General features: G+C 39.7%; 1 protein-coding gene across 1 annotated transcript in view; it reads left to right on the forward strand.

Annotated features, from left to right (window-relative positions):
• The window catches only part of Sema2a (Semaphorin 2a), a 491,368-nt gene that overhangs the window by 29,876 nt on the left and 448,856 nt on the right, over positions 1-12,636 (forward strand). Inside the window, exon 2 of the mRNA XM_073957591.1 lies at positions 11,141-11,651. Coding sequence (XP_073813692.1) covers positions 11,318-11,651 — 334 coding nt within the window. The 5' untranslated portion in view covers positions 11,141-11,317. The remainder of the gene's footprint in view (positions 1-11,140; positions 11,652-12,636) is intronic.

The following is a 12,636-nucleotide window of genomic DNA, read 5'->3' on the forward strand; positions in this document are numbered from 1 at the left end:
CTGCTTTCATATTATTTTGGAAAACACTCTTTTAATATGTGCGTATCTCAAAAATATCGTTTAATATCGTTTAGGAACAAATACTGAAACAATCTTGTCAAAAGCACTTGCGTCCTTGGATCATTATTGTTTCAAAAATATTGCAAAACAAATTCAAAAATAAAAAAAATCTTTTCTCTGACAGGGTTACAAATACTTATTTAATAATAACAAATATGTTAACGATATTTCAAACATGGCTAACATAGAGAGTCTTTAATCATCCGTACACCACCATAATGTATCGTCTGTTGGCTAGCTAGCCAACAAATCTTAATGACTTTAAAATGACTAAATATTTTTTGTTTCATTACCAACGGCCTTTGTGTGTCTGCATGAAAGCAGAAAATGCAAAAAATCGGAATTTTTATGAGTTTTGAGTAAGGCAATACTTAATGTCAAGGCCTTGGTTACGTTTTTGTTTTCGTTTTACTCCGTTTAAAAAAGTGAATGAAAAATGATTTTTCATTTTCAACGCTATGTCCTTTGACTGTAAAATAAGGACCGATTCTGAGACTGATGTCAATAATTGGAAATATGTCGCGGATCCTTTTCAAGGCTCAGTTGTAGTTGATGCTGCAGTTTGTGGTGGTTGTTAAAACACATGTCTCATATATTGTGGCCAGACTGATTGGCAGGGCAAAAAATGAAAGAAACGAAAAAATGCGATGAGTTCATGGGCAAGTAAAAAGGACAACGTAGTACATCTGTCACTTGTGACATCCAAGTGATGAATGTCTTTAACAGGGCACATCAAATTGCATGCAGCAAAAATATGGCCAGTTTTTTTTCTGTCACCATTGAATGAAAGATTTTTTGTTGCGTTCTTTACGGCAAATATGTCATTTTACGAAGTTATTGCTTACTTCGAATAAGACATACTTATGTACGTATTTAGGAAATTCTGAAAAAATCGAGTCTGTGTTATGCAATGGCTAGAATTATTATTTGAAACACAGCATTTGAAGGCATACAGTTAATCTACGTTTTGTGGACAAGGAGTTGCTGTTATTGTAGCAACGCATATATGTTTGTTCGTGTTTTCTTTCAGTTATCAGGTTTTGCTTCCTCTGTATCCTTACTCAACAATTCTGCAACCTGGACTGGTTTCATCCATAAAGAATCACGAGACAAATGAGTTTGGTTAGCTGCGCAGGTAAACAAATGTAGTGTGCCGTGTGGTTCCAATCCACATGCCAGGTATGTGTTGGGTGTTGTGACATCAATTCGGGCCCAATGCGAATTTAGGTGGCCGCATCGTCCGGATCTTACTTACTTACTTAGCTGGCCCATTACAGAACATTTGTTCCATAGACCGAACTAGGAAAAGATCTCCAATTCTCTCTGTTTAGTGCTTCGCTTTTTGGAATACCGCGCCTTGTCATCTCTTCATCCACTTGTTTGCGCAATCTATTCTTTGGCCTGTCAATTCTGCGTACACCGCCATGTGGCTCGAATTTATACGCCTTTTTAGCGGGTTCATCATCGCTCATTCTTATGATATGGCCTAGCCAACGCAATCGCTGCATCTCGATAAGTTTAACTATATTGATGTCGTTGTATAGCAGATACAACTCGAGGTTCATACGACGTCGATAGTCACCGTCAACGCAGATCGGTCCGTAGATCTGTCTAAGAATTTTTCTCTCAAACACGCCAAGCACTGCCTTATCTGCTTGCGCAAGTACCCAGGCTTCGGAACCATACATCAGCACGGGTAGTATCAGTGTTTTGTAAAGCGTTATTTTTGTTTGAGGAGTTGTGCTTACTTAAGCCAAAGTAGCATTTGTTGGCCAATACAATTCTTATTTTTATTTCACAACTGATGTCGTTTGTTGTGTTTAAGGCAGTGCCAAGGTATACGAAGTATTTTACTACCTCAAAATTATAGGAACCAACTTCAAAAGTTGGTTCGATCTCAATGGACGCAACTTGGTCTTCCCGCCGTTTACCGCCAGACCCACTTAAGCAGATTCTCCTTCGACCTTCATAAAGGTATCGGTTACTTCTTTTACTGATCGTCCCATGATGTCTGTATCATCAGCATAAGCAAGTAACATGTGGCTACTGGTGTAGATTGTGCCACTTCTTTTGACGTTTGCCTTTCGTATAACCTTTTCTAGCAGGATGTTGAAAAGATCACACAAAAGGCTGTCTCCTTGCTTGAAACCTCTTTTGGTACAAAACTCTTCGAAGAGGTTCTTTCCTATTTTAACTGAAGATTTTGTGTCAAAGTCATTTTACAAAGCCGAATGAGCTTTGCAGGGATACCAAATTCAGACATTGCTTGGAATACCTTTGAACGTAGCGGGCTGTCGAAGGCTACTTTATAATCGACAAAAAGGTGGTAGGTGTCGATCTGCATCCCTTGGGTCTTCTCCAGGATTTGCCGCAGGGTTAATATCTGGTCAATTGTGGACTTGCCACGTCTAAAGTCGCATTGGTTTTTATTTCAATTATTTCGTTGACCATGGGTTTTAGTCGTTCGCACAATATGCCTGACACTATCTTGTAGGCGATAGGGAGATGACTTATGGCCCTATAGTTGGAGCATAAAGCCTTATCTCCTTTCTTATGGACGGGACACAGGATGCTTAGGTTCCAATTGTAGGGTACGCGTTCTTCTTGCTAGATGGAGCTAACTAGCTGATGCATACACTTTATCAGCGTGTCGCCTCCGGTTTTTTAACAGCTCGGCTGGTAGGCCATCAGCTCCTGCTGCCTTATTATTCTTCAGCCGGTTTATTGCTGTCTTTACCTCATCTTGGCCGGGTGGTATACATTCAATACCATCTTCTGGGATTGAATCTGTGGTATCTTCGTCGACTTCGTTACTATTGGATACCAACAGTTTGGAAAAATGCTCCTTCAATATCCTTAGCACACTATCTGTGTCCGTTACTCTCTCTACTGAAGGATGTGCAAGTTCCAAAGCCTTCAGTATGATGTTTCACTCTTTGGTAGAATTTTCGGACTTCATTCTGTCTCCTGTACATCCCGATTTGTTTACACTCTCTTTTTCCGCGGAAAAGACGTTTCTTCTCTCTCCTTTTCTCCCGATACCTCTCTCGTGCGCTACGCTTTGCTACTGATTGTAAGTATCCCTATCAGCCCCATTTTTCTCTTCGGTAGCAGCACGACACTCCTGGTCATACCATGGATTCCTACGTGGAGGTCTCTGGTATCCAAGTACTGATTTTGCGGCTGTTTGCATGGAGTGGGCAATGCTTTGCCGCATTTTTCTCTTCGGTAGCAGCACGACACTCCTGGTCATACCATGGATTCCTTGGTGGAGGTCTCTGGTATCCAAGTACTGATTTTGCGGCTGTTTGCATGGAGTGGGCAATGCTTTGCCATTGTCCTGATATGTTATCGGGACGAGGAGTGCTTTGATTAAGCAGTTGGGCCAGTTGAGTGGAATATGCTGTGACTATCTGTTGTGATTGCAGCTTACCGATGTCCAACTTCCGTGTTGTGTCTGTTCGCACTTTGTTTGCTACTTTTATTCTGGTACGTACCTTTGCTGCATCAAGGTAGTGGTCCGACTCTATGTTTGCACCTCGGAACGATCGTACATCCAACACGCTTGATGCATGTCTTCCATCTATCACAACGTGATCAATTTGATTTCTTTGATCTGGCGACAGCCAGGTGCCCTTATGAATATCGAGATGCTTAAATCTGGTACTGCTAACTACCATGTTTCTTGCAGCTGCAAAGTCTATCAGCCTCATACCATTGTCAGATGTTTCACTGTGGAGACTGAATTTCCCGACAGCTGAGCCAAAGATATTTTCCTTCCCAATTTTGGCATTAAAATCGCCTAGTATAATTTTAATGTCATGGGCAGGGCAACGGTCATAAGTTTATTCTAAGCGCTCGTAAAATATATCGTTCATCTGTTCGTCCTTGTCTTCAGTGGGAGCATGAGCGCAAATAAAACTGATGTTGAAGAATTTTCCTGTTAATCAAATTGCAGCGAGTCTTTCATTCATTGGGGTGAAGCTGGAGACCAGATGTTTTAACCTCCGACTAACTATAAATCCGCAACCAAACTCATGCTTTGTGTCATGGCAGCTATAATACAGTGCGTCAGCTTTAGGTGTTGTTGTGACGCCTTTCCCGTTCCATCGTATTTCCTGTATGCCAGTAATGTCGGCCTTGTACTTTTCAAGTACATCTGCCAATGCGTAAACTGCACCTTCTCTATAAAGAGTGCGAATATTCCAGGTGCAGATTCGCAGATCATGGTCCTTAAAACGTTTGCGGGGGTCGTCAACTTTTGACTGATTTGTTTTTCTCTTCTTTCGTTTGTTCATAGTAGTCTGTTTTTTTTAGGGGAGGGTTACTAATCCGACGCCCAAACCCAAGTTTTTAACGTTCTTATGGCTGAACGCGAGGCACATGTTAGCTCACTACCTTTAACGGGTGTTAAAGGCAGTTCCCCAGGTGACACCACGGGGAGGTCTGTGTCCACTTTCTCGTCCGGATCTTAATTGGGCTAAAACAACTCGTATTTGCCTTGGCAGCTGGCGTTCTTCTGTTTCTATGGATGGAACTTTACTAGGTCAGCTATGTATACATTTAGCCTATCACATACATATGTCATCGACGATAGGACAGACGCCAATATCGTACAATCATCCGCATACATTACGATATCTATGCCGTCTGGAGGTTGTGGAATTTCAGAAAGGTAGATGCTAAAAAGTTCCGGAGATATCACCCATCCTAGGGTAACTCCCTGTTTCACTCTACGGGTTTTGGGCTTCTTGTTTCTCAATTCCACAAACTATTGGCGTCCACTCATATAGTTGATCACCCAACGTTTCAAGCACGGCTGAAGAATAGTCTTCTCTATATCCTCCAAGAACATGGCATGGTTGACGGTATCGAAGAGCCTTTGATTGGTCACGAGTCACCATGACTCTTCGGTCGTACTGCCTGTTCTAATTCAGTCCTCTACTGATATGTGGGGATATGGTATCTAATGATGTTTCCGAAATCCATGTTGATGTTGGTCAACTGGAAAACAGCTTCTCATCATGAGGAGGAGTAGTGTCTCTGGGATCTTTGCTAATGGCGACAGGAGTGAAGTCGTCCTGTACGATTCACCTTTTCTGGCATCCTTGCCAGTCTTCAGTAGCGGGACCACCTTTCCAGGCTTCTGGTGGGCGGCTAACGGTAGGTTGAGAACACTTATTAAATACTCAACTCCGCACAGTGGTCCCACTTGTATGGAAAAGAGTGCCAAAATTAGTTCTAATCGAGCTAACAAGCCAAAAAGATAGAAAACCAGTTTTGGTGGATGTAGGTCCCATAGACAGGTACCGGCCGATTTTTGGTATTTTGGCCAAAATTTACCAACCGATTTGGATGTTATTTTGCATTTTGAGTTCTGAGTGAATAAACTACCTCCTTGCTAAAAATATTCAATATAGGTTCACGTTTAGGTATAGCCCCCATATAAATGTACCCTCAGATTTAGCGAAATTTTCCAACTGATTTGGCTGTAATTTGAGTTTTGAGTGAACCAAATACTTCCATGCAAAAAATGGTCAATATCGGTCTACGTTTAGGTATAGCCACCATATAAACGTGCCTCCCGATTTTCGAAAATTTGACGATTTTACTAACATTTTCCAACCGATTTGGCTCTAATTTTGCATTTTGCGTTCTGAGTGAGCAAAATACCTCCTTGCAAAAAATGTTCAGTATGGGTCCATGTTTAAGTATAGCTCCCATATAAACGTACCGCCCGATTTTCGGAATTTTGACGATTTTACAGGAGTGGTATAAGAGAATAACTTAGCGGATGGCGGATGGGGACAGCTGGACTTTTTTTAATAGTAAACTAGAGACTATCCCCTGCAATAAAAACAAGTAAGCAAAGGCTATAGTCGGACGGGGCCGACCATGTGATACCCTACACCACAACCTCTAGGCATTAGCTATGTGCAACCACTTTGCACGCTGAATGTCCGGGTTCGATTCCCAAGCCTGGCCACATCAAATTTTCAACGGTGGTAATGCAATGATGGCGATATTTCCTGAGTATTTCAGCCATAAAAAACTTCTCTACAAGTGGCAACTTAGGACACGCCTTTTGGATTCGGCGATAAAAACTACGTCACATATCAATGACATAACATTAATCCATTGATATAAGATAAGCCGCACTTATCACTCCTGGGATATTTGTGGAACAATTATATAAATTATACATTTCTAAACAATATGCCAAAATTGTGAATTTTCACATTGATTAGCATCTCCTGGTACATCTTTAAATTGTCTTCAAATATCAGGTTCCTTTTTGAAATGCATCTAATATAAATAAATATATATACAAAGCAATTTGCCATATCTCTGATATTTGTCAGTAAGAGAGACAGATGAACGGACAGGGCTATATAGGCTCCAAATTGTCTGAAACGAATTTCGTCCAACCATACTTGGGGTTTAAAACCATTATTTCGATGAGGGACATCTTTGGTCGAACTTTGTATATCGTCACCATAAATGCCCGAAGACGTAACCGACATGAAAATCGAAATTCGTTGTTTGACGTAAACTGATATATTAAGCTAAAATACATGTTCAAGCTTCTACGATCAAAAACAACGATCCTATTCAAGAAATGGCATTTCGGAAAATGTAGTATGGGAGGAAATTGTGGTTCTCTACACAAAACCCACTATATATTAGGCAGTAGGCCCGTTATCTAGCAGACACATTATTGCAAGTTGCATCAGGGGAAATGTCAGTATTTATTTTTCTATATATAGGCTACCTTGCCGGTATATGCCATTCAGGTATTACAATATGGACCAAAAATAACATTTTTATATTTTTCATAAAAATGTAATGGCCCATTTAACCCACTAGCATCATTCAAAATTGTAGGCATGTTCTTAGACCTAAACTCTTACATCGTGCAAAATTACTTGACTATTGATCTATAGTTGTGACCTCTAGCGTGATTCTGATTACATTACAAACAAATAACTGGATATATTAGGCTGTAACTCTGTTATCTGAGCACGTATACCAACATAATTAACATTAATGGAAAGGTCAAGAGATCGTCTTCCAAGTGTAGCTTACTTGCACGGAATATCTCTTCCAGGAATAAAGACATAAGCAGTATATTAAAAATTTTCACCATTTTCACACAAAAGTTTTGGTTCATTTCAAATTGCAAGCTTCTCCGTCATATACTCCTACCTTATTTAAAATTTTGAGGCGATCAGACTATTAGTGCGACCTACAGAGAGCTACAAAAGCGGATAAAAATTAGGTTTTTGGTCCATTTCGCCCGCTAAATATTTCACGATCATCACCAATTAAAATAGCGATCTATTATGATGTGAAACCGACCTCCATACCAAATTTCGTGACGATCGGTCCATAATTGCGGCCTGGAGTTTGATTACAATTTATAATGGACAGACGGACACACTGACGGACACACATCTCAACATCACTTTATCTCGCCGAGATATGCAGATTGGTTTACCACATTGGGGGTCTCCGACGAATATTTCGCGGTGTTAATTATATTAGAAATAAAAGAAAAATGCATTTATAAAGAAATTATTTTTAATGAAGTTAGAAAACGAAATATGAATTTGCTTTTTCGTTAAAACTTTGTCAATGTTATCACCTATAAGTCTCATTTTGAAAATTGCACATTTACCTCTCCATTTTTTATAATTTTACTCAAAACCTACGAATGCTTTGCGGATGTATTTTTCGTTTTTAAGACGTCACATACAAATCACAACATCTTCGACTTAACTTGGCATATAACCGCTGTAAATTTACAAAAAAAAAATGCTGGATGTTAAAAATTTGATATGCTTAGAGAATATTTATTTCAATCGCAATCAAATTTGTCGCCATCAATTTTTCGATTTTTTTCCACGGGCGTAACCACTGTGTTCCGTACCAAACTCCTCTTTGCTCTATCACCCTCGGGGTGCTCTATACACTGCCGGTTAAAATAACTCGCGCTTCTCTTTGGGTCAGTTACTGTTACGCCGGTGAAAGGAACAGCCGTTCTGTCATCATTCTTTCCCGAATTCGAGAGTGATTTAACTGTTGCCCACAATATATTTAATCCTGTACCAATGTCGCATTGATTCAGGTGGTCTAGCCACTTTTTCCGCTTATGTTCGCCTACCAGCCTGTTGACTTCAAGCGTAAGCTCTCTAACTCTTGGGTCTTCAGGGTTCGTACGACGAAGCTCATCACGCTCATTTGCTAGTCCCGTCGCATCTGCTGGGATATTTGGTCTTATTTCGGGTATTCTACCAGAAGGTATGTTCTCTCAGCTACTCGAGGATCTGAGGGAATGGGCAGCTCTCTGAGGTGAAGTGATTGGTAAATTATCTGACCCCTTCTCAATTACGGAGACGATAATAGGAAGGTGGTCTGTGGCAAAAGAAATAACTGGTTGCCAGGATACATAATATATCAGACCTGGTTGCACAAAAGTGATATTTGGCGAGCTGTGGTAATGTCCTCAAATCCTCGTATGAGCGTCTTCATTCACCGTGCAAAACGTGGAGCTATCAATTTGCTCGTCCAGCGCTGTATACCCCTGGTCATTACCTAGGACGGATTGCCAAAGCTCATGATGGGCATTTAAGTCCCATAGCACCAGACGGCATGTACACGTTAATTAGCTCTACCTCGGAAATACCACCATATATTCCACATATGGATCACTAAAGTCAAGCTCAAGCGAGATAGGTCTTTACTGGACAGGCTGGTGTATTAGGAAGGCTAGTCCTCCTCCTCCACTTCTTGTGCGATCTTTTCGCAAAACATTGTAATCATCACAACGTTGCAAACAGGTGGCTGTGATCTTTGTTTCCTGGGTCGCGGCGACCATGATATTTTCCGACTCATAACGTCCTTAATTTCGATGACCTTATTGCGGAGACCATTGCAATTGAATTGCAGGACTGAAGCTTTTCTTGGCTGTTGAAAAAAAAAACTTGAGGTGTTAGATGCTGCGTTTGCTGTTGTTGGAGAGGCTGCGGGGGCGTTTCATATTCCGACGACGACAAAGAATCGAACGACGAAGTTGGACACACTCGGCGATGTTCTGGCGCAGCAACCAGCATTTTGTGTCAACCATATATTTTGTGTCAGACACCATAATGACACAAAATATATTGTTGTACTACCAACAATATATATTTTCAGATTTTTACAATACACTATTTTGTTCTTAGAATATGATTGCCCCTACAATATCTCTTCTCTGTGTGTGCTCTCAAATCCTTTTGCTTCTTTTTGTAGCAACTTGTATTCGCTGCCTCCATTACGACAGTACACTTTTTTCGAGGGAAAGTCAATACTTACTGAGAAAATAGTCCGAAAGGTACCATGTGTAGTGGCTGGAGCGCATGATAACTCTCGATCGGATCAGCCAAATCGGTCCAAATTATCCATTTGGTTTTTATTGTAGCAACTTGTATTCGTTCTCCCCATTACGACGGTACATGTTTTTTTCAGGGGCAAGTCCTTTCTTCTTGAGATAATGGCCCAAAAGTTCCAAAAACGCCAGCCGGCACCAATTAAACTGGATAGTACGTAAGATACCCTCGCAGGGAGAAACCGCATTATATAGACGTCAGAAGTATTGTGTGTTACATCTTTTCTTTAGAACCGATTTGGTCAAACTTATTTTAAGTTCGAAGATGGGTTATATCGGTCAACTCCTTCTGGTACCTCCCCCACAAAAGTTCGAAAATATTCGGAAAATTTGTGCGCACGATAACTCTTGAAGGGAGTAACCGATTTGGTCCATACTTTGCATGCAATGTCTACCAGGCTTAGATGAGGTTCCAATATGGACCCACTATGGCCCACTTCTTCAGGTACCTCCCACACAAAATTTCTGATAAGTTAACTTTAGGAACTGCTGCAAGTCCATACTTCCTGAGAAAATAGCCTGAAATGTGCAAAAAAGACCTATAACACCGTTGGAGCGCAAGGTAACTCTAGAACGGATCTGTCGATTCGGTCCAAAATTTTATCTTCGTAATATTTTGCTTAAACTTAATTTCAGTACGAAGATAAATCCTATATGCCTACTCCTTCAGGTACCTCTTCCACAAAAGATCAAAAATGTTCGGAAATATTGTGCGCACGATAACTCTTGAAGGGAGTGACCGATTTGGGTCCATACTTTACACATCCTAATATATCTACCAGGTATAGATCAGGTTCAAATATGGTCTATATTTGTCCACACCTTCAAGTACCTCCCACACAAAATTTCGGATAAGTTCACTTCAAGACCTGCGCTCGAATTTCTTTGATTTTTATTGAAGCAACATGCATTCGCTGCCTCATTTACGACGGCAAAAGCGTTTCCAGGGGCAAATTCATACTTTGAGAAAACAGCCCCCTATAGCACCATATGTAGTGGCTGGATTGCAGGATAACTCTCGAACTGATCAACCGATTTGCCTTCGTCATATTTTGTCCAAACTAAGTTTCAGTTCGAAGATGTGCAATACCGGCCCACAACTTCCGGAACTTCCCCAAATATTTTAAAAAATGTCACTAAAATGGAATGCACGATATCTCTTGAACGGGGCAACCAATTTGGTCCAAACTTTGGATCTCCTAATATTTTGTTCAAATTTAGTTTTTCTTCTAAAATGGTCCATATCGGTCCCCTCCTTAGGGAACCTCCCCCACAAAAGTTCAACATTTTTGTCTAAGTGCAGTATGCATGTATACCGATGCTGTTCGTTGTCCTGTTCCTGTCCTGTTTACAGCGATATTATGTTTTTATGGACAAATTCATGCTTCCTGACATACAGGTCCAAAATTTGTAAGATGACCCACTGAAACGACCAGATGTCCACTTCCAAAATATACAAAATGCAGAAAAGACTCTAAATATATTCGATCTGTCCGTAGATGAATGTTTCAATTCACATAGGCTGAGGGTATACTCTGTCGGCAAAGCCGACTGATACCTTTTTACTTGTTTTTCTTAATTTTCTTAAAATTTGTCAATACAATTTATCTTTTATACCATTCTATATAACGTATATTATTATTTTATTTTCAGGTTAAAATCTGCCCTGTAATTTATTTTTCAAAATTTGTTTTAAACGAAAGAACCGTTGTAATCTATTTCACACCAAAATAGACCAAAACGCTGCGAAAAGAAAAAGACAAACGAAAACTTGACAACACAACGAAGTGGAAAAAAGTGGGATTCTGTGAATTAAAACACTTGTTTTACATGACAATAACCACACAGCAACAGTCGAGAACAAAAATCAAAAATAAAACCATGCAAATGTTTAAATCTGCAACAACATTTGATATGTTTCGACCCCCACAGCAACACAAACCAAACCATCAACATTGTCATCGGCGGCGGCAAAGGGACGCATTGTCCGTATTGCAGCAGCCTCAGCAGCAATCTAAACGCCCTCAACAGCAACGAAACCTTCAACAATCAACTCAAAAACGTTGTCAGCAATATTTGCAGCATCAATGGTTGGTTGTGTCAGTTGTCATGTTGACACTTTTTACGGCGACCATTGAAGGGATTACAGAGGAATTGTCACCAGGTAAGTGTTGTTCATGTTAAATCGTTTACAAGCAGTGGCGGCGCCCCAGAAATGCAACCCGCCAACATCTACTTCAAATGGATTTTGAAGAATAAAAGTGACACAGATTGTAATTTCAAATTGAAAGTGTTATAAGTTGGAGGGTTGTTGTTAGTGGGTAAAAACTTTTTATATAGGGTTGACTTTTTGGTATGACTTTTTTACAGCCTCATATCCCGGTGACATAGCGTGATGAGTTACTACATAAGATTACATCAAATCTTATTCACGCACAAAATGATTTAAAAATTTGAATTTAATAGAATAATGGGCATTTTCTGAAGCCACTGTAAGCAGATAAAAAATAAAAATCTAATTTTTTTCTAAGTGTTTTTTGAGCTTTTTCAATATTTGAATGGAATAAACGCTATTTTAGTTATTAATAGGCTTAAGTTTATTCATTCGTCCAACAAACAATTTTTTTGAGATCTTTTTCTTCCATTTCATAAATTAAAAAAAAAAAAAATATTTATTTTAAATCGATTTCGATAGAATAGACGTTAATTTAGTGATAAATAGGGAAAAGCTCAATCATCAGTGTTACAGGAAATCATTTTTGAAAAAAATGTGGTAAAGTCATGACTTTATTGTACATATTTAGAGATAAAAACGTACCCATACAATTTTCAACCTCAAGTGTCAAATCACAAGTTGTTTGGTCAAAAATCAAAAGGTACAAAAGGCAATACTAAAGCATTGACCTACGTTGATAATTTTTGTTGGAGGTGTTTTGTGACCACTGGGAATTTTATATGTTAAAATCCTCAAAATACTTCAAATCGGGCGGTACCGTTATATTGGGGCTATACAAAAACGATATCTCTGTGACCAAATTTTCTGAAATTTGACATTTGATGTTCCCAGTGGTCACAAAACTTCTCCACCAAAAATTGTCAACATAGGTCCATGTAACCCCATATAAAGGTACCCGCCTTATTGAAGGAAC

This window comes from Musca autumnalis, unplaced genomic scaffold (genome assembly GCF_047663935.1).
Source record: "Musca autumnalis isolate F117 unplaced genomic scaffold, ASM4766393v1 scaffold_5, whole genome shotgun sequence".
Classification (NCBI taxonomy): Eukaryota; Metazoa; Arthropoda; class Insecta; order Diptera; family Muscidae; genus Musca; species Musca autumnalis.